This window comes from Canis aureus, chromosome 1 (genome assembly GCF_053574225.1).
Source record: "Canis aureus isolate CA01 chromosome 1, VMU_Caureus_v.1.0, whole genome shotgun sequence".
NCBI lineage: Eukaryota > Metazoa > Chordata > Mammalia > Carnivora > Canidae > Canis > Canis aureus.
The window spans coordinates 74,577,550-74,600,282 of record NC_135611.1 but is presented as its reverse complement, the minus strand read 5'-3'; the positions used below and the strand labels follow the sequence as shown (position 1 = coordinate 74,600,282).

At 36.8% G+C, this 22,733-nt stretch overlaps 1 protein-coding gene across 7 annotated transcripts in view; it reads right to left on the bottom strand.

Annotated features, from left to right (window-relative positions):
* The window catches only part of AGTPBP1 (ATP/GTP binding carboxypeptidase 1), a 174,851-nt gene that overhangs the window by 79,294 nt on the left and 72,824 nt on the right, over positions 1-22,733 (bottom strand). For all 7 annotated transcript variants that reach the window (XM_077904934.1, XM_077904928.1, XM_077904937.1 and 4 more), the window contains 3 exons: positions 15,662-15,839; positions 6,933-7,030; positions 2,397-2,513 (listed from right to left, as the gene is read on the bottom strand). In XM_077904934.1, coding sequence (XP_077761060.1) covers positions 2,397-2,513; positions 6,933-7,030; positions 15,662-15,839 — 393 coding nt within the window. The remainder of the gene's footprint in view (positions 1-2,396; positions 2,514-6,932; positions 7,031-15,661; positions 15,840-22,733) is intronic.

Below are 22,733 nucleotides of genomic sequence, written 5' to 3'. Positions count from 1 at the left end.
TAAGCTCCAATGGCTGATACTGAAAATGACATGCAAATCCAAGTGGAAAAAGTCAAAATTGAAATTAATTTCTTTTATCTTTAATATGTCATGACTTGCCAGTATCTAAGAATCATCTTCTTCTGAAAAAAATTCTTCCAAACACTTATCTAGAACCAATATTTTTAATTCTCAAAAATACATCAATTAAATACTGCTGCTTATAGTTCCAACACACACTTGAAAAAATAGAGATTAAAGTATTTGATTAATGCATTCCTCTGAAATTAAAAAAAATATATTACAGTGCCAACACAACTATTTTAGAAATGATTTTCCAGTTATGTAAATAAAAAAGAATGTGCTATTCCCCATAACATATGCTACAGAAATATAGCTGTTTTCCATTAAACTTTATGGCAAAACAGAGGACATATCAATAAATTTACATTATCTGGAATACCTGAAGTAGCTTCTTTTGCTTAAACATAATAAAAAAGAGTGACTCACTTGGGGAGACTTTTCAGAGCACTTACATTCTGACAAACCTGTCTTTACCATCTGACCCTGGCCAAGTCAGACCAAAAGTAGTAACGGGCTCTTCTATGAGCAGCCAAACTAAAGGACAAGCTGGCCAGCTGTTAGGTGCCAAGCAGGAAACCATCAAGGGTAGCCTAGGCCAGGTGATGAATTAACAGGCAAGACATCTAAGAACTCATCACCATAGCTTACAAGAAAGAAGTGGCCTGCTAAAGAATGAGAATCAAAATCGCAGCCTTGACACCCATTAAAAAAATTATTTTTTTATTCCCACATCAAAACACCATTTTTTAATCATGTTATATAGTTCTTATACACAAGAAGACAGAAGTAGGTGACTTCTTCACATAATAATCAATCCCTTCTCCAAATCCCTTCCACACATTTTTTTGCTTTGAGTTAGCACTATTTATCATCTCTAGTTTATTCTGAATTCTCAGCTAGGCACAAAGGCATTAAAATAGTAGCCAGATAGTTTTGGTAGGTTCAGTGGGAGAAAATCATCCTGCATCCTTTCCTGAATGCCTCTTCCTACCTTCTTTTTCTCTTTTTGACAAATATCACTCTCCTTTATTCCTGCCTTCCTCCTAGTTCCCCTGATTTCAAAGCACCTTCCAATATCCTCCAAATCCCTGAGAGTACCAAGGAACTGGGGAAGGGGGAGTGAGAGCAACCTGCTGCTGCTCCTATTGCATCCAAAGATCCTAAGTTCCCAAAGAGAACCCTGAAAAATGAGAACTCTAAAGCATGAACATTAGCTAGCAACCACAGCCCAGCCCACCCTTGGGCAACATGGTTGAACTGTGAGGGTCCAAGTCACACATAGATTTTTTTCTGACAAATGCAGTACAGTTCTCTTCCTTATGATTTTCTTAGTAATGTTTTCTTTTCCTTAGCTCACTTTACTGTATACAGTATGTAGTACATATAGCATACAAAATGTGTTAATCAACTGCTTATATTATTGGTAAGGATTCTAGTAAACAGTAGGTTATTAAGTGATTAACCTGCAGGGAGTCAAAAGTTATACGTACATTTTTTACTCCATTGGGAGGGTAGCACCCCTAAACCCCTCATTTTTCAAGGGTCAATTGTATTTCTCTTTTTATTTCTAAAATAAAAGTCATATTAAAATCTTTTTCTTTGATGGGGGCAAGATGGTGGAAGAGCAGGGTCCCCAAATCACCTGTCCCCACCAACTTACCTAGATAAGTAATCTTATCTTATCAGCTGGGTGAGAATAAAAAACTATATCTACTAATTGCCACCAATTCCATCAAGGTTTACTTGCTGTGTAACCCATGCTAAATAAGTACATTCCAGTAATGAGGAGAAGAAATGTCAACAAGAAGTCACCCTCCCTGTGAATCAACTCAGATATAAAGACTTCAAGTTCTCCTCCCCTCCCCGCCATTCCCTGGTTATATAGTGACTGTCAGGAAAAACAATCCAACAAGCAGAGACTACAGTTTTAATCTAGCACTTTTTCAGCTCTCACCCCCCTCCTTAGTTGGATGGAATGAAGATAAAGACAACTTCAATATAAGATTTTAAAATGCCATTTTAAAGATTACTTGTTAAAAAGAGTAAAAAAAAAAAAAACTATGCCAATTAAAATAATGAGCCCAAGTGATAAAAAAAAATGTAAAAGCTAGTCCAAAAATTTAATGAGCTAGTCCCCTCATTTTACAGATGAGCAGTCTGTAGCTCAGAATGCTGAAATAACTACCTAATGTCACCCAGAAAGGCAACACTACTTTCATATTTTAGAAATAAAGAGAAGAAGGAAAACTGTGATTACATGCCTTAGGAAGGGGAAAGAATAAAGGAACTTTTTCTTAAAATCAATTAAGATGCTGTATTTTCTATATTTATACCTGAAAATCATCAACAAGCTCAGGGAAAAGGTGTTCATACATTTTAAGTTCTTCTATCGTTCGTCCAGGCTCCTGCTGAGGTTTTAGTTTGTTAATATCCGTTTCAATATCATCATTCTGAAATAATAAAAATGCAACCAGTTAAGAAAAAAAAAAGGTAAAATTACAGAATACATTTCAGATAAAGTTTTCCAAATTATTAATTATATATAGAGAATAATCAAATCACTGAATAAAGGTTGTATTAATTTTACCATAGATTGAAATTGCTTGTATTTTGGGTCATTTTTTTGTTGTTGTTTTGGTTATTTCATTGTGTTTTGTTTTTGTCAAAGGTCATTCTAATAGAACACAGTATTTGGGCTCCTGAAGACAGAAAACCTAGTGTCAAGATCCAGACTAAGGATGTTCCCCACAATCTTCTTAAGTGCCATAGTTTTATTCATATTAAAGGGAAGATGAACTTAAGAAAATTAAATTGAAAAATACAAATATATGATGGTAGTGGTGATAATCAAAATAACTAACATTTACTTAGCACTGAAAATGTGAGAAGCACTATGCTAAGCATTTTACATAATTTAATCTGCAAAAAAACACTATGAAGTAGTTAGCATCATTACTTCCATTTGACTGAAGAGGAAACCGAGGTACAGGGAGGCTAAGGGGCTTGCTCAAAATTACACAGTGTGCAAAGAGCCAGGATGAAAACTAATCACTGATTTCAGAGCATACTCTGTTAGTCAATGCACTGCCTCAAGACAAACCAACAATTACCCCATACTCTCGTATTCCATGGTCAATAAAGTTCCCTTAGGAAAGCTCAGTGTCACTATATATTGTTTCTCAGGGGAAAAAAAGTAAAAAGCTGAACAACACCAGGAAATTATTTCCATGCCCCTTTAGGAAAGAAGAGGGTAAATTTAAAGGAGAGGTATGACCTCAGAAAAACAGGATATGTATCTGGGATTAATTTGATCTCTATCTGTTCAAAGACCTACACATACTGTGCCAGAAAGACAACTATCAGTTTACCTACTATCCAAGTTATTCTCTACAACCTTCAACAAATCAGGCCTCACAAATACAAACTCATCATTTAATTATCTTCATTGCTAAAGAGAGATATAAGACCATTTAATTTTCAATGGGTTTTAATTTTGCAATTATCATCAGAGTAAACATACTTTTAGCCTTAAATTTATCATGCTTCAATCCTTAAAATGTTTTATATACGTATATCTGACTAAATGTAGACATTTCACATTACCAAGTAATTTAAAAGGAAAAACATACTTTGTATTTCTCATACTTCATATTCAGGAACTTAGCTATTATTTGTATAACCAATAAAAAGATTTTCTCCGTTGCCATAAATAAATCACACTGGTTGTATTTAAAGAGTATCATGTTAGTGGATCATTAGTGTATAATTATTAGTACATGAATATGTAATTTCATAGATCTTTAAATTATGCACTGATGAACCAAAATATATAATTTCCTTTACTGGCACCTAATAAAGTATACAATGCTTTCAAAATAACAAAAAGTTTATAGAAATATTCTCTTTCTAACCATACTCAAATTCAACATTCAATATTATTTTGTGACAATAGAGCCTTATATATATAGCTTTCAAAACAAAAAAAGGAATTTATCTGTAAAGCAAGCATTGTGGGGGAAAACTATTACTTGGAGAAGTTGGAAGCAGGAAATTCTTGTTTTGGTTCAGGGGAAAACAAAGATGAAGAGCTACTGACAGCCTTAGAAGAGAAAAAAAAAATCCACTTTCCACCATTCCTTAAAGTTCTTCTAAAATAAAGGAGGGGAAAACAATGCATTGAAGCTTATATACTGACAAGTCCTGGCTACCTGGAGAGGAGACTTCTAAACTTCCAAGTTTCTATAAATGCTCCAAACTGACAAATCTGTGGTAAAGGGAATGGAATCATACAGTGAGGGAAAAACAGTCTCTAAAACTACAACCACAATCAATCACAAACAAATATTAAACCCAAACTAACAGATTCACCTGACACACAGGAAAGAAATAAGGGACTTAGTTAAAAAGGAAAAATTAGTCCAAATGTAACCACCAATGACAGGAATAGGTAAACTGTAGTGAAGAAGAAAAATAAGATAGCTCAGCTGTCTCAAACAGCCAACAATTCTGTAGTCCTTTAAAAAAAACAACATTTTGGTATAGTATGGTGGTAGAGAGAGTGGACATTCACATCAGATTGCTTTATTCTGAATCCTGGCCCCATCTCTTATAAGCTACGTTAATAATCCTTCTGTGCCTCCTTCTTCTAATTATTAGCCCTATAAAGCAGAGGTAATAATATCATGTACCTTATAAGACTGAGATGAGGTTTTAATAGTTATTATATGTAAAGAGCACAGACTAGCATAGACGGTAAATTCAAATGGTTTAATTAGACATTTCATAATGCCAAATCACTGCTATATACCTGAAATAAAATATTATATGTCAACTATATTTCAATTTTAAAAAAAGAGCATGGACTAGCATAGGATCAGATGTTTAATAAATCCAATCTATTATTTTTTCTTATTATTGTAACTGGTGTGTTAAAATAAAGTGGGGGAAAATGTAAGCAATCGCAGCTACTCCAGTGAGTAATATATTTACTAACATTAAAACAACTAATATTTGAAAAAACAACTGTATTTTTCAAAGATGTCAATGTCACAAAAGACAAAAAAAAAAGTGGAAATATTCTACATTAAAGGAGATGTAAGGGACAAAATAACTAAAAGCAATAACCGCTACTAGTTCCTATTCTAGAGAGAAGGAAAAAATATCTCATAAAGGTCATTTATGAGATCAACTGACAAAGTGGAATATAGATAACAGATTAGATAAAAAGTTATACCAAAAAAAAAAAGTTATACCACTATAAATTTAAGAAGTTGATAACTACGTTATGGTTATGTAAAAGAATACATAAAAATATTTTCTTAATTAAAAAATAAAATAAAATAAAGAATACAACTATTCTTAGGGAATATTCGCTGACATACTTAGGGGTAAAGGACCATGATACATAATATATGTAACTTACACTCATATGATTTTTTTAAAAAATTTTAAGTATGTATTCATGCATATACACTGACAATCTCCAAGCAGCAAAATTAGAATAATTATTATAATTCCTCCTGAGTTCTATTTCCCCACCAACCTTTATCTTTACATCTGTAGTGATCACAACAAATATTTATAATGATGACTCTGAGCCATAAAAAATAAATTATACTCAACATACTAGGTTTTTAAGAACATGGAAACATACAGCACATAAAAGAAAGGTTTCTATCAAAATATAATTCTTTAAGGCATAATAAATTTAATGTCAATCTGAAATTTTACTATCTCTAAACATTCAGTTCCCAAAGAACCCCCCAAAAATGATTTTTTAATATAGCTCCTATATCTAAAGAAAACTTTACATAACAGAATTTAAATTCTCATAGCTTGGATCCCATGGTTCTTTCCTTACATCAAGTCCAGAACCATAATCATACAGTCAATCCAGATTTTTCTGCCTTGACCATCAGAGCCTGCACTGTTTCTCTTCTTTCTAGCTTCTTGAAGCAAGGATGCAGACCATCATGCTGCCCAGATTGGCTACCTTGACAATTCTGCCAAAGCTTGCCTTGGTGATCGCATTTATCGATAATGAAACTGGTTCTACATCTACTATTAAGATGGAAATCTCCTTCCAGTATATTAGATTCTATCTCTAGAGAGGGTCAAATACTCAGTGTACCCAATTTTCATGTGGCATTCAAGACAAAAAGGGCCAAGCAGGCAAGGGTCAATGGATCCCTCTCCACTCGCCAAAAAAGCACTAAGCTAAACAGTTGAAAACTGAAGGAGTTAAGCAGGTATTTTTCCACAGATATTAAAATGACCCCTTGTCAACACTAAATAAAGCAAATATAGTCTCTACACCTCCAGGAGTGCCGTAAAATTCTAAAAACTCCCCTGCCTCTTTACTTAACATCACACATAACATGACAATAATCTTATCTTGTCTCAATTCAATTAATATTTTTGTCCATTTTCTTATTCATTTAACGGAAACCTAAGAATCATTATGTAAACTCTAGTTCTTACCAAAAAGCCAGCAGTTACAGATTATTTTCCTACTATTTTTATATCCCCAAAAGACTGCTGAAAGGGGAACAGGTTGCCACTGAGAACCTCAAACCACTTTCCTTCAAACTCAAATTTCCTTAGACTTTGAAACCTAAGTCAGATGGGTTCCTGAGATCATTCTGGTCAAAAAGAGTGAAAATAAGTTATTTTAATGCCTTTTTCAGACCAATGCACTCAAAGCAACATTATTTTCCCTTTCATGAGTTTAGTGTCACAAGTCATCACAATAAAAACATATGAACAAAACAAATTAATCTACTATTAAGCCACATCTATTTCCCCAATCTTTGTTTTACAACTGGGTACACAACTTATAAGGTTGACTGAAGACAGATATTTATACTAACCTTAAAATTCTGATCTACGTCATCTTCATTTTCAGTTTCGTTTTCGGCTTCTAAGTCAATATCGTCGTTGTCATCACTTTCATCTACTACGTCATCCACTGTGACATAAAACGTGCTATAAGTAGGTCAGAGGTAAGCATTCTATAACATGCACATCCAAAGACAGGATGCTATATACAAACAACATTGGTATTTCCATCACCAAAGAAAAAGTTAATGAAACTCCTTATTAAAAAATGTCTCTAAGGCTGTGCTAGGTGTTGAAAATCTATGAGATAAAGTGAAAGTACTTTAAAATTTGAAAAAGTACTTTAAAAATGTATGGGTGTTTTTTACCCATGTTCTCTGTTTTTAAAATGAACGTCCTCTGTTGCAACAGCCTGAATGAAACATCTTACTTCCTGTAAGTGATAAATTTCAAGAACTGGTTTCATTCCTTTAACAACTGACTTCTCATTTGTTTCAATAGCTACCCTGTGTCATGTGTGCCATATTGTATGCTGAGAACTTTTTATTTTTTTTGGTTTTGTTTTTTTTTTTTTTGAGAACTTTTTAAAATATGTGTATAGCCCCTGTCCTCAGAAAGCTTGAGTGGTTAAAGAGCAGAAAAGAGTAAACAGGTAACTACAATACAAAAGTATAAGTTAATGAAGGCAATGTTTGGGAAAACAAAGGATGAAATAACTAACTGCAATCTGCCTGGAGTCAAGAGACTAAGAGTGATCACTCCACAAAACAGGTAGTTATTAAGCAGTATCCTGAAGAAAATACAGTAGCTTTCTAGGCGAGCAAAGGAGTGGGTGAGTATGGCTTTTAAGAAAAAGATGAAAATAAGTAAAGAGTTGAGATGATATTCTTGGAAAACAGCAAGTGTGACTAAACTCGTATGCTTGGGAAAGTACTAAGAAAGGCAAGTAAGAATGAGGAAATGAAAGAAAGGTACAGTAGGCCAAGCAGTTTAGATTCTTAACCTATGGAAGACAAGCACTGAGAATTTTCAGTGCTTGAGAGGTGAATGGCTTAATTCAACTTAACAATGCTCAAAAGACCACTCTAAAGGTGAGAGAGGGAGCACATATGTGGAGGGGATCAAATTAAAAGGAGACAGTGACTTTCTGGATCAATGCAGCAGGAACGGGGATGATACTCATATTCAAACTCAGAGAACACATTATGAAGGGACAAGAGGACCATGACTGTGAGGAAGACAAGGCAAGATGAGTGGAAGAGTATTCAGAGAGGTAAGTGAGTGCTTTAAAACAAACTAGAGAATATTTTAAAAGGACATTTTTCTAAAATATTTAATTCTATTGAGGAAGAACTGACACATATTAATTGTATATGTTTAAGTGTGCAATGTGATCATTTGATACAAATATACATGGTAAAATGATTACCAAGATGAAGATAATTAACACATCCATCATCTATACAATTAACATTGCTAACTGTGTGTGTCGTGAATACTTAAGAGCTCCTCTTGGAAACGTCTAAGTACACAATATCGTATTATTAACTATAGTCACACCAAGCTATTCATTAGATCATCAGAACTTGATCTTCTTAAACCGAAAATCTATTTTCAGTTTAAATCAAACCCTTTGACCCTATCACCCCATTTATCACTCCCCTCATTGCTGGCACCCAACATACTAGAATATCTAGTACTGTGTTGAATAGAAATGGTGAGAGTACATCTTTGTTTTCTTCCTGAGTAAGGGACAGGAAAGAAAGGGCTAGTTGGGAAAGACAGATAGGGGGCTATGGGATCAAGCTCATAGAAATCCCAAACATGCTGAGGTATAAGGAAACCAGAGATAAAGGAACAAATCAGACCACCGACCACCCCACCCTAGGTGTGGGTAGGCAAGGTATCTTTTTTATGACAGTCATCTGTGACTAACAAAGAGCAACCAGACCCCAAAGAAGAAGTAAGCCATTAAAGATGTTATCACCAGTCCTTACTCAAACTAAGACTTCAGAAGAATGATAAGGCCATAAGCTCCCTGGTCAGTTCTAAATAAAAGACTGTCAGAGAGGCTCACACTGGCAACCATGTTGGATACCCTCTCACTTCTGAGAGCTTTTCCTGTATTCTTGCTTAATAAACTTCTATCACTTTACTCACTCTCCTTTGTCCACAAGATTCATTCTTTGACTCCATGAGACAATAACCTAGCTCTTGCACTTCATTCTTGATCTTATAGGAAAGGCTTTTAACTTTTTACCATGGAGCACAATATTAGCTATAGGCTTGTCATACATGGTCTTTATTATGAAGAGGAATATCTCTTTTTTAACTAACTTGTTAAGGATTTACCATGAAAGGATCTTGAATTTTATCAAATGTGTTTTCTGTATCTATTGAGATGATATGATTTTTATCCTTCATTATTAATGTGGTTTATCACATTTTGATTTGTGGATGTTGAAACATCCTTGCATCCCAGAGACAAATTCTACCTGATCATGGTATATGATCCTTTTCATTTGTTGTTAAAGTCAGTTTGCTGTTACTTCGCTATGGATTTCTGCACCTATGATCACCAGAGATACTGATCAGTGTAGGAGTGCTGATAACGCGGACTCCTTTGGCCCTCCGTCTTGTTCGTGTCCACACAATGACCTCTCAGGGCACAGTTATGCCCTGACCAGGAAGCAGAAAGGCTTGTTCTGATCTTCGCTAAAGTGGTGCACTACTTTGGATACCTAGTAAAGATCCTCTGGCACACATATGGCACCACTTTTAAGAACTACCCTTTTACCTCACCACAAATGTCCCTCGCTCTAGAAAAGCTGTGGATTCTGGTCTAGACTGGCCAAAGAACTGCTGTGTAGCAGCAGCACCTGGATTGCGCACTCTCATCAGTAAGTTACCCTGAATAAAACTCTAAATGGTATGGAGAGATTTGGGGAGTTTTCGGTCTCAAAGTGCCCTCTTAAGTCTGGAGGATGCATTTGAGGATACAGTTGCTTCTTCCAGACTTTTAGGACTGATTGGCTTGGACGGGGAAAGACTCTCATCTGAAAACAAACATGAGCACACAGGTTGGGGAGGTTCTTTGTGTCTTCTTCAATGTCCTTCATCAATGTCTTACAGTTTTCAATGTACAGGTCTTTCAACTCCTTGGCAAATTTTTTCCTTTTTGTTATTGTATAGGGGACTGCTATTTTAATTTCTCTTTCAGATAGTTTATTGTAATTGTATAGAAATGCAACTGGTTTTTATAAATTTGATTTTGTATCCCACAACTTTTTTCCTGAAAAGGCACAGCAACACAGTCTCCGGGCAAAAAGTATGCACTACAAAAATGTCTGTTACTACTTCTGTTGCTTGAGCGACTGTGGTACTTCCATAGGTCACTATGTAACATCAGCTCAGTTCATCCTAATTAATATCACTTTCAACTCTTTTGGAATTCAATTCTTTTGGAAATAGCAAGGGTTAAATATTGATACTGCACAGTAACTTGGGTCTATGTATGCGAATGTACGAACCTCAGTCAGTCATGGACAAACAAGGGAAGAGCTGACATTCAGAGAATGAACCACAAGAAAAAAAGAAAGGGACTGAATTAAGAAAAGCCTAATGCAAACAAGAAAGATGACTGCTTGGACAGGAAGAAGGGAAAATACAGTTTAGTGTCTGAGAGAAAATGTTTTTAATTTTTAACCAAATCTTCCAAAGTATTTTCCTTTACATGGTTTTTCCCTTTGGTCCAGATGTCAAATGCCATATAGCTTAGGGTGTCTGAGCCTTTTTCTTCTCTTCCAATGAATAATATCAACCATTACAGCTTAATTATACAATTAAAATAAAGGACTATAAATCAATCCTTGTCGTGGTTTTCAAAATGTCCTTGGCTCATTAAGTAAAAACTAAAATACAGGGAAAAACTTAAATGCCTATCAACAAGAAGCTAATTAGATAAATTATACTAAATCTATATGACATAACAATTAAAAGGAATGAGTCAGTACTTTCTGTAAGGTTTTGGAAAGTATATTCCAAGGAGTTTATTTTGTTTTTGCTACTGCTCCTGTAAATGTGATCTACTTTCCTCTTATGTTTTCTATATGGTTTTGTTCATGTATCTACATATATAACACATACACAGGAAACCTACTAACTTTTATATATTTCCCTTGTAAACAGTACTTTATTGAACTTTTATTTCATCTAGATCAAGTTTTTAAAGTTGATTTGCTTGGATTTTCTACACAGACAATAATATTCTCCACAGATACTACTAACTTTATCTCATCCATTTAATGACTAAGACTTTCCCTTTCTCTGTCTTATGAATTTGTCTAGAGCTTTCAAAATGATGTTAACAATGGTTGAAATTCTCTAACATTTTGCTACCATTTGTGACAATGGCTACTGATAGGAGTTGGAGAATATCCAGCTTGTTTGGGAAATATTCCTGGATTCCTTAAGAAATTTTATCTGGGGACGTCCGCCTGGGTGGCTCAGCAGTTGAACGTCTGCCTTCGGCTCAGGGTGTGATCCCAGAGTTCCAGGATTGCGTCCAACATCAGGCTCCCTGCATGGAGCCTGCTTCTCCTCCCTCTGCCTATTTCTCTGTGTGTCTCTCATGAATAAATAAATAAAATCTTTTTAAAAATTAAAAAAAAATTATCTGGAACTAAGAATTTTATTAAATCTCTTCACAGCATTTACCAAGGTAATCATTTGCTTTCTTTTTTTTGTTTGATCTACTGATAATTTTATTAATTATATCTTAATATTACAATGAACTTACTTTTTAAAAAATAATCCTTACTTTGTCAAGGTGCCGTATACATTAAAAATACGATTCAATCCAATTTGCTAATATTTTAGGATTTTTATATTTATTTTCATGAGTGACAATGACCTCAGGTTTTAGGTTATTCCTACTAGTTTTGATTTCAACATTGAGCTGCTTCTAAACTTTCCTTTTTTTCTATGCTCTGGAAAACAAAGCAGAGAAAACTTTCTTGAAAGTTGATAGTTTCTTGAAACTATCACATCAACAGCATTTGGTGTCTTCACGGAAGGCAACCTGACATGACAGCATATTCAGTTGCAGGTTTTCTACTATTTAAGTCGATTCTAGTTACTCATATTTGTCTAAAATAATGTCCATTTTAATTATATTTTCAAATGTATTAACAGGAGTTATCTTCTGCACCCACTTGTGTTGGCTAAACCTCCTCTATTTAATTTGCAAGAACTGAGAGTTATAGTAATACAAACCCATAAGATTGTGTTTCTGTGAACTTCTTTTTATTCAGTGATTGTAGTTTCACCTATCTTTGCCCTAGTATTTATGGCTATCTGTTATTATCTAACTTGTATAAAATAACCCCTGCCGTTTTAAATTAAACACTTGTTCTGTGTAATATTGCCTTCCTCATCTCTTTTAAGGGAATAATACCTACACATCTGCCCATTTTTTAATACTTTCAAACTTCATACTTTCATACTTTCAAACTTTCATCTTGCTATTAAGAGTCTCCAGTACATATCAGCTACTTAGATTCTGGGTTGTTTTGTTTTGTTTTTTTAAGGTTTTATTTATTTTTTTTGTGAGAGACACAGGCAGAGAAGCAGGCTCCATGAAGGGAGCCCGACGTGGGACTTGATCCTGGGTCTCCAAGATCACGCCCTGGGCCAAAGGCAGTGCTAAACCACTGAGCTACCCGGGCTGCCCTAGATTTTGGTTTTTAACCCAACCACAGATTCTTTCCTTTGATCCATTTATTTTTTTTTAAGATTATTTGACAGAGAGAGAGAAATAAATATTGACAGAGAGAGAAATAAATAAAGATTATTTATTTATTTGATAGAGAGAGAGACAGTATGAGAGCACACAAGCAGGGGGAGCAGCAGGCAGAGGGAGAAACACACTCCCCACTGAGGACCTGACATGTAGCTTGATCCCAGGACCCTGAGATCATAAAGGCAGATGCTTAACCAATTGAGCCACCCAGGATCCCCAATTCATTTAGATATCTTATTACTAAAACCGATTTGCTTCTTCTTGCTTTGTATTTTGCACTCTCAGGATTTTTGTGCATCTCTGAAGTTTCCTTGCTTTTCTATAGCAATAATAAATGAGCCTCCTCAAGACTTTTCTCCCCCCAAAAATAAATAAAATATATCGCTTTACATAAAATTTCAAAATGTTCATAGTCTCAGTCCATCCATGGATTCCTATGATTCAACAGATCCCAAACTAAGGATCTCTGTTTCAGATGTTACTTTTACATTTTAAAATCCATATCTGAACCACTATTTCTGTAATTATTTTAAAAATGCCAGAATAGGGATCCCTGGGTGGCGCAGCGGTTTGGCGCCTGCCTTTGGCCTAGGGCGCGATCCTGGAGACCCGGGATCGATTCCCACGTCGGGCTCCCGGTGCATGGAGCCTGCTTCTCTCTGCCTGTGTCTCTGCCTCTCTTTCTCTCTCTGTGACTATCATTAATAAATAAAAAATTTTAAAAAAAGCCAGAATAGTGTAATATTCCTAAGAATAGGAACCCAACCAATATAAACAATATAAATTATATTTAACATAAATGTATATTCTAGTTTATTTGTGTAAAAGACCCACTTTGTTAGAGCTATGAAATATGTATCCTTGGCCAAGAGTTGGTTGATGTATTCCAGATAGTATGACAATTATTTAGTATTATGTAATTAACAATTTGTAATGTTTAATACAATGATTCTGCTACCATGTTGTCTCTATTCTTGTCATTTTTATTCATCACCAGCCCGCCTGGAGTAATATTTCATGTAATTAATTCAGAAAGGGTTTCTGATAATCTATTTCCACACCTTTATATACCTAAGAATATGTCACCTTCACATAGGGATGGCAACTCATAAGTGTTCAGAAATCTTGAATGAGGACTTTTTCCTCCAAATCTCTATAGATGCTGCTTCATTATCTTTGGGCATTTAATATTCTAGAGACAAAGCCTTCAGGTCAGCTCGATTCCTTCATCAACAAATGTTAAGTATACACTGTGTCCAATAGATGCTCAGGATAAAATGAAGGGGAAAAAATACAACAGGTCTATCCTCATGGAACTTATATCCTAGCTGAGGTAAAAAATAATGAAAATTGTGACCTATGTAATGAAGTCTGATATATGAAAAAGTAATGGTGACCAGAAAGAGGGTATTTTTCTTATGCCTGCACAGTTCTGTCAAAACCCTCCTCTCACATCTTAATCATGAAGACCTGTTGGTCAGTGTAAATCTCCATTTCTAATTTAATCCATTAGTCTGAGATGAGACAGGAAAGGAGCCCTCAGAAAAATATCATCACTGTCAATTTCTCCCCAGGTCTGATGAATTCACTGCACTAGAAGTCAGCTTTCTCTACCTAGAGACAGTATGAATGGGGTATATCCTGTGTCCTATATCACTCCCAGTCTTACCACCTGCTGTATCATACAGAAGTCTCCCCAAGCTTCCTACCAGTTACAAACACCACTTCAGCCCCCATCATCCTACACTGAGATACAGGAAAGAAAGGCACTCCCACTGCTCCTTGATCGTCCCTCCAAGTTAAGTGTTACTGGCATCTCCACTCAGGACTCAGTCAGACTGAATTCACAGAAGGGTAAGCAGAAAGTCGATGTTGTTCATTAGTATATCCCTACCTCCAGCATGTTTGCTGCATGTTCTGTGTTTCAGGAGAATGCTTCTTTTACCTCGTTTTCACTTTTGCTCAGATTTTCCCCTATTTTTAAAGTCTGCTAGTAATTTTAAAGGCAATGGGAAAGAGAAATTAGATCACTTTTTCACTTTGCTATCTTACTCAAGTCCCAGACTGACTTGCAGACTTTTTATTTTTTAAAGGAAGTTTCTGAATAATCCATTTTGGTATTTTGCATAGACTAAATACTTTGGTATTTTGCATAAACTTGTACTTTTATACTAAAATATTTTTAAAATAAAATCATAATGGTGGACTCTGCAATATATACCATTAACAAATCTCTATCAAGGATAATAAAACATATAATTATAATCACCTGAAAATTCTCTGAAGTCACTTCAAGTAATTGCTTTTAAATATAAATATAAATTTTATAAAATTTTTCTCACAAAATAGTGATCAACTGATGAGGAAATACTTTAGAAATTCTAATAATAGTCTATCTAGACTATATTCTCTTTCTCGTTTTGCTAGATCTTACTCCAAAAATTCTACTTTTTCCCCACATTAAGAAATTTCAACTCCTACTTCTATGTTCCCAGTACTAATGAAGATGGCAAACAGCCAACTTCTGATAATTTCATTATTTTCATTCAAGTAAGTCATATGCAAGTTTTGTTAAGCATAAACTATAAAATTTTTGGTGATTAGGTATTCTTAACTTAAAAAAAATGAAGTTTATCAAAAAGTTATAAATATAAGTCCAAATAATTTGTTACCTAAACATTCTTATCCTTTGAAAATTTATGTAACCTATGAAATAATGTTCCTATGTAATGTTTAAATTTTTTCAAATTCAAATTTACATATATATGTAACACATTCCACACCACTTCCCTTAATTATCAGACCCCAATTTCTTATATTTGAAGAAATAACTAAAATATGTGAAAGTGTACTGTGTTCATTAAGGTCTCCTTTTGCTACAAACTGGAAACGAGCAAAAAAAGTCAACAGTCACACAATTCCAAGAACCATGGAAAGCCAGCAGTAAACGTGCAGTCTTACCTTCAGGGGGTAAACTGTAGAGCTGGGCCACAGGCCCCGTCACAGGAATAACTGGCAACTGGAAATGGAAAGAACTTTTAATCGTTGGGAGTGGCAGGCGATTTTTAGGAAAACACTTCCTCATGATCAGACTGGAGGTGTTGACAAGAGGATCAAGGGTCCTGACTGCCAAACATTCCTGTTTTTTAAGAAAAAGGTAATATGCCTTTCGTGAATAATTGAATCAGTTTTACATTACTTCATAAATACATCAATAATTTTCAAGAGACAAATATCACAAAAACCAATATTTAAATGTAATATGAATAGCTTTGGCTATTCAGAAGTATCTCTTCATAAGTAAGAACTTCATGTGGCAAATTTGGTAAAGTTTTCCTAAAATACCTTAACCAAGCAGAAATCAGTACCATCTTTGGCACCAAAAGTCACCAAAGTATATTAGTCCCCTTTTATCCCTGATTTAAGTTATCCATGGTCAACTGTGGCCAAGCACAAATGATCTTCCTTTGGACCTACGATCAACTGTCAAAAGATCAATATTAGCCCTAATGCTATAAGACAACATACCTACATTATTTCATCTTACTTCATCACATCACAGGGGCATCTCACATTATCATAAGAAGGATGAGTACAGTACAAGAAGATATTTTGAGAGGGACCATATTCACTTAACTTTTATTATATTGTTATAGCTGTTCTATTTTATTAGTTGTTAATCTCTTACTGGGCTTAAGTAATAAATCAAACTTTATCACAGGTATGTATGTATAGGAAAACATATATTGTATAAATAAGGTAGAGTACCATCCAAGGTTTCAGGCATCTAAGATCCAGGGGATCTTGGACTGGATCCCTAACAGATAAGGATGAATTACTGTGCTAAGTAATATCTGAGTGACCTACAAGGCATTTAGCAAGCCTAGGTCATAAAAGAAAAATTCTTTTTAAGGGACAAAGGAAAAAAAAAACATTAAGCAAAAAAGACACTAAGAAAGGTATAAGAAATAAAAAGGAACATGCGTTGACTGGGTCTTTCTCAGAACTCTATCAATTATTATACAATAATACCTCTAATCAGTCAGCTCTTCAACTTACTACAAAAATAGCCTGAAATACCATGATTTTAAGTTTTAAGAGTTTAATGCGTTATCCTGGTATCTAATCTTGAAAAGGGCTAATGGACAGAGTATTTGAACATATAACATACAACACTATTATTATTATTATTGACAACTGGCATTTAGATAGCACTTTCACATCCCATAAAATCTTCAATACAGAGCGGGGCAAGATGGCAGAAGAATAGGGTCCCCAAGTCACCTGCCCCCACCAAATTACCTAGATAACTTTCAAATCATCCTGAAAACCCATGAATTCGGCCTGAGATTTAAAGAGAGAACAGCTGGAATGCTACAGTGGGAAGATTTCGCACTTCTATAAGGTAGAAAGAGGGAGGGGGGTAGTAAATAAATAAATAAAGCATCCAGTCGGGGAGGGGCCCCCACAAGGAGCCTGGCTAAAGCCAGGCGGTGAGAGCCTCCAGGACAGGAAAGCCCAGTCCCAGAGAAGCAGGAACTTTACCAATCTTCCCAGACAGAAAGGTGCTCACAGGAACTCGGACAGGATCCCAGGAGGGGCAATGAAGCCCCGAGGTTCCCAAGGTCACTAACAGAGGAAGTGTGCCCCAGGGGAGAGCGTGCCACACACCGCGGGCCAAGCTCCCTAAAAGACTCCAGTGCATGCCCCGCATGTGCCCAGCGGGGCCCGGGAGCAGCTCAGAAAGCAGCTCCGCACGGAGGGGACTGCACAGCTCCAGGAGCACGATTCCAGTGGTGCAGGCCCCGGAGCCCAAGGTGCCGGGAGACACAGCCCAGGATCCGGCACTCCCCTTGGGAGAGGCGGAGTCTGGGAGGACACAGGAGAGCAGGGACACTCCAGCCACTGAGCGCCCCCAAGCTATGCAGATCAGCTCTCCCTGCCCCTGGAGCATCCAGGCCTCTGCGGACTGGGAGACTGTGGTAGTTATTGCTGGAGCTGACTCCTGAGCTGAAGAGCTGGCCACCGCCACAGTTGTTGTTCCTCCTGGTGTCACCTTGTGCCTGGGACTGAGCCTGGGTGTCAGGGAGCAGGGGCCTCAAAGGATAAACGGCTCCCACTGAGCAGTGCACCTGGCAGGGGGTGGGGCAGCTCCCACAGGTGCACACACCTGAAAATAAGCAGAGAAGGCCCTTTCCCCAGAAGACCGGCTGGAAGGACAGGGGAAGAAGAAGTTCTTGACCAAGCAGTGCTGGAAAGCTCCAGGGGAAGTCGAGGACTTACAGTATATAGAATCAGACGATACCCCTCCTTGTTTTTTGTTTGTTTTCCCTTTCTCTCTCTTTCCTTCCTTTTTCCAGTACAACTTGTTTTTAGCCACTCTGCACTGAGCAAAATGACTAGAAGGAAGAACTCACCACAAAAAAAAAAAAAAAAAAATCAGAAACAGTACTCTCTCCCACAGTTACAGAAGTTGGATTACAATTCGATGTCAGAAAGCAATTCAGAAGCACAATTATAAAGCTACGGGTGGCTCTGAAAAAGCATAAAGGATTCAAGAGACTTCATGACTGCAGAATTTAGATCAAATCAGGCCGAAATTAAAAATCAATTAAATGAGATGCAATCCAAACTGGAGGTCCTAACAACGAGGGTTAATGAGGTAGAAGAACGAGTCAGTGACAGAGAAGACAAGTTGATGGCAAGGAAGGAAGCTGAGGATAAAAAAGAAAAACAATTAAAAGATCATGAGGAGGACAGCCCAGGTGGCTCAGTGGTTTAGCACCGCCTTCAGCCCAGGGCTTGATCCTGGAGACTCAGGATCAAGTCCCACATCAAGCTCCCTGCATGGAGCCTCCTTCTCCCTCTGCCTATGTCTCTGCCTCTCTCTCTCTCTCTCTCTCTCTCTCTCTGTCTCATGAATAAATAAATAAAATCTTAAAAAAAAAAAAAAGATCATGAGGAAAGGTTGAGGGAAATAAATGACAGCCTCAGAAGAAAAAATCTACATTTAATTGGAGCGCCGAGAGGGACAGAGGACCAGAAAATGTATTTGAACAAATCATAGCTGAGAACTTCCTTAATTTGGGGAGTGAAAGAGGCATTCAGATCCAGGAGATAGAGAGATCCCCCCTCTAAAATCAATAAAAAGTGTTCAACACCTCAACATTTAATAGTGAATCTTGGGAATTTCAAAGATAAAGAAAAAATCCTTAAAGCAGCAGGAGACAAGAAATCCCTAATCTTTGTGGGGGGAAGCATTAGGTTAACAGCAGACCTCTCCACAGAGACCTGGCAGGCCAGAAAGGGCTGACAGGTAATAATTTTCAGGGTCCTAAATGAGAAGAACATGCAACCAAGAATACTTTACCCAGCAAGGCTCTCATTCAGAATACAAGGAGAGATAAAGAGCTTCCAAGACAGGCAGAAACTGAAAGAATATGTGACTACCAAACCAGCTCTGCAAGAAATATTCAGGGAGACTCTGTAAAACAAAGAGGAAGTCCAAGGAAACAATCCACAAAAACAGGGACTGAATAAGTATTATGAAACTAAATCCATATCTTTCAATAGTAACTCTGAACGAGAATGGGCTTAATGATCCCATCAAAAGGTGCAGGGTTTCAGACTGGATAAAAAAGCAAGACCCACCTATTTGCTGTCTACAAGAGACTCATTTTAGACCTAAGCCTGAAAATGAAAGGTTGGAGAACCATTTACCATTCAAATGGTCCTCAAAAGAAAGCAGGGGTAGCCATCCTCATATCAGATAAATGACAGTTTATCCCAAAGACTGTAGTAAGAAATGAAGAGGGACACTATATCATACTTAAAGGATCTATCCAACAAGAGGACCTAACAATCATGAATATTTGTGCCCCTAATGTGGGAGCTGCCAAGTAGATCAATCAATTAATAACCAAAGTTAAGACATACTTAGATAATAATACACTTATACTGGGAGACTTGAACACGGTGCTTTCTGTAATTGACAGATATTCTAAGCACAACATCACCAAAGAAACAAGAGCTTTAAATGATACATTGGACCAGATGGATTTCACAGATATCTACAGAACTTTACATCCAAACGCAACTGAATACATATTCTTCTCAAGTGCACATGGAACTTTCTCCAGAATAGAGAGAAACCTTCTCACATCCTGGGGCACAAATCAGGTCTCAACCAATACCAAAAGATTGGGATTGTCTCCTGCATATTTTCACACCATAATACTTTGAAACTAGAACTCAATCACAAGAAGAAATTTGGAAGAAACTCAAACACGTGGAGGTTAAAGAGCATCCTGCTAAAAGATGAAAGGGTCAACCAGGAAATTAGAGAAGAATTAAAAAGATTCATGGAAACTAATGGGAATGAAGATACAACCGTTCAAAATCTTTGGGACACAGCAAAAGCAGTCCTGAGGGAGAAATACATTGCAATACAAATATCCATTCAAAAACTGGAAAGAGGGATCCCTGGGTGGCGCAGCGGTTTAGCGCCTGCCTTTGGCCCAGGGCGCGATCCTGGAGACCTGGGATCGAATCCCACGTCAGGCTCCCGGTGTATGGAGCCTGCTTCTCCCTCTGCCTATGTCTCTGCCTCTCTCGCTATCTCTGTGTATGACTATCATAAATAAATAAAAATTTAAAAAAAAAAAACTGGAAAGAACTCAAATACAAAACTTAACCTTGCACCCAAAGGAGCTGGAGAAAGAACAGCAAATAAAACCTACACCCAGCAAAAGAAGACAGTTAATAAAGACTCAAGCAAAAATCTCTATTTTCAATGAAATAGAGACCAGAATAACTGTGGAACAGATCAACAGAACCAGGAGTTGGTTCTTTGAAAGAATTAATAAGATAGATAAACCATTAGCCAGCCTTACTAAAAACAAACAAGAAAAGACTCAAATTAATAAAATCACGAATGAAAAAGGAGAGATCACCACCAATACCAAGGAAATACAAACGACTTAAAAACATATTATGAGCAGCTATACGCCAATAAATTAGGCAATCAGAAGAAATGGACGCATTTCTGGAAAACCACAAACTACCAAAACTGGAACAGGAAGAAATAGAAAACCTGAACAGGCCGATAACCAGGAAGGAAATTGAAGCAGTCATCAAAAACCTCCCAAGACACAGAAGTCCAGGGCCAGATGGCTTCCCAGGGGAATTCTATCAAACGTTTATAGAAGAAACCATACCTTTTCTACTAAAGCTGTTCAGAAAGATAGAGATGGAATACTTCCAAACTCGTTCTAGGAGGCCAGCATCACCTTAATTCCAAAACCAGACAAAGACCCCACCAAAAAGGAGAATTATAGACCAATATCCCTGATGAATACAGATGCAAAAATTCTCAACAAGATATTAGCCAATTGGATCCAACAGTATATTAAGAAGATTATTCACCATGACAAAGTGGGATTTATCCCTGGGATGCAAGGCTGGTTCAACACTCATAAAGCAATCAATGTGATAGACCATATCAACATGAGAAAAAACAAGAACCACATGATCCTCTCAATAGATGCAGAGAAAGCATTTGACAAAATACAGCATCCATTCCTGACTCTTCAGAGTGTAGGGACAGAGGGAACATTCCTCAGCATCTTAAAAGCCATCTATGGAAAGCCCACAGCAAATATCATTCTCAATGGGGAAGCACTGGGAGCCTTTCCCCTAAGATCAGGAACACGACAGCGATGTCCACTCTCACCACTGCTATTCAACATAGTACTAGAAGTCCTAGCCTCAGCAATCAGACAACAAAAAGAAATAAGAGGCATTCAAATTGGCAAAGAAGAAGTCAAACTCTCCCTCTTTGCAGATGACATGATACTGTGCATAGAAAACCCAAAAGACTCCACCCCAAGATTGCTAGAACTCATACAGCAATTTAAGAGTGTGGCAGGATACAAAATCAATGCCCAGAAACCAGTGGCATTTCTAGACACTAACAATGAGACTGAAGAAAGAGAAATGAGTCAATCCCATTTACAATTGCACCCAAAAGCATAAGATACCTAGGAATAAACCTAACCAAAGAGGTAAAGGATCTATACCCTAAAAACTATAGAACGCTTCTGAAAGAAATTGAGGAAGACACAAAAGATGGAAAAATATTCCATGCTCATGGATTGGAAGAATATTGTGAAAATGTTGATGCTACCCAGGGCAATGTACACATTTAATGCAATCCCTATCAAAATACCATGGGCTTTCTTCCAAGAGTTGGAACAAATCATCTTAAGATTTGTATGGAATCTGGGGATCCCTGGGTGGCGCAGCAGTTTTGCGCCTGCCTTTGGCCCAGGGCGTGATCCTGGCGACCCGGGATCAAGTCCCACGTCGGGCTCCCGGTGCATGGAGCCTGCTTCTCCCTCTGCCTGTGTCTCTGCCTCTCTCTCTCTCTCTCTCACTGTGTGCCTATCATAAATAAAAAATAAAAAAAAATAAAAAAATAATAAAAAAAAGGATTTGTGTGGAATCAGAAAAGACCCCGAATAGCCAGGGGAATATTAAAAAAACAAAAAACAAAAAACAAAAAAACAGAGCTGGAGGCATCACAATGCCAGATTTCAGGTTGTACTATAAAGCTGTGATCATCAAGACAGTGTGGTACTGGCACAAAAACAGACACAGAGATCAATGGAACAGAATAGAGAATCCAGAAGTGGACCCTCAACTTTATGGTCAACTAATATTCAACAAAGCAGGAAAGACTATCCACTGGAAAAAGGACAGTCTCTTCAATAAATGGTGCTGGGAAAATTGGACAGCCATGTGCAAAAGAATGAAACTAGACCATTCTCTTACACCATACACAAAGATAAATTCAAAATGGATGAAAGATCTAAATGTGAGACAAGAATCCATCAAAATCCTAGAGGAAAACACAGGCCACACCCTTTTTGACCTTGGCCACAGCAACTTCTTGCAAGATACATCCACGAAGGCAAGGGAAACAAAAGCAAAAATGAATTATTGGGACTTCATCAAGATAAAAAAGCTTCTGCAC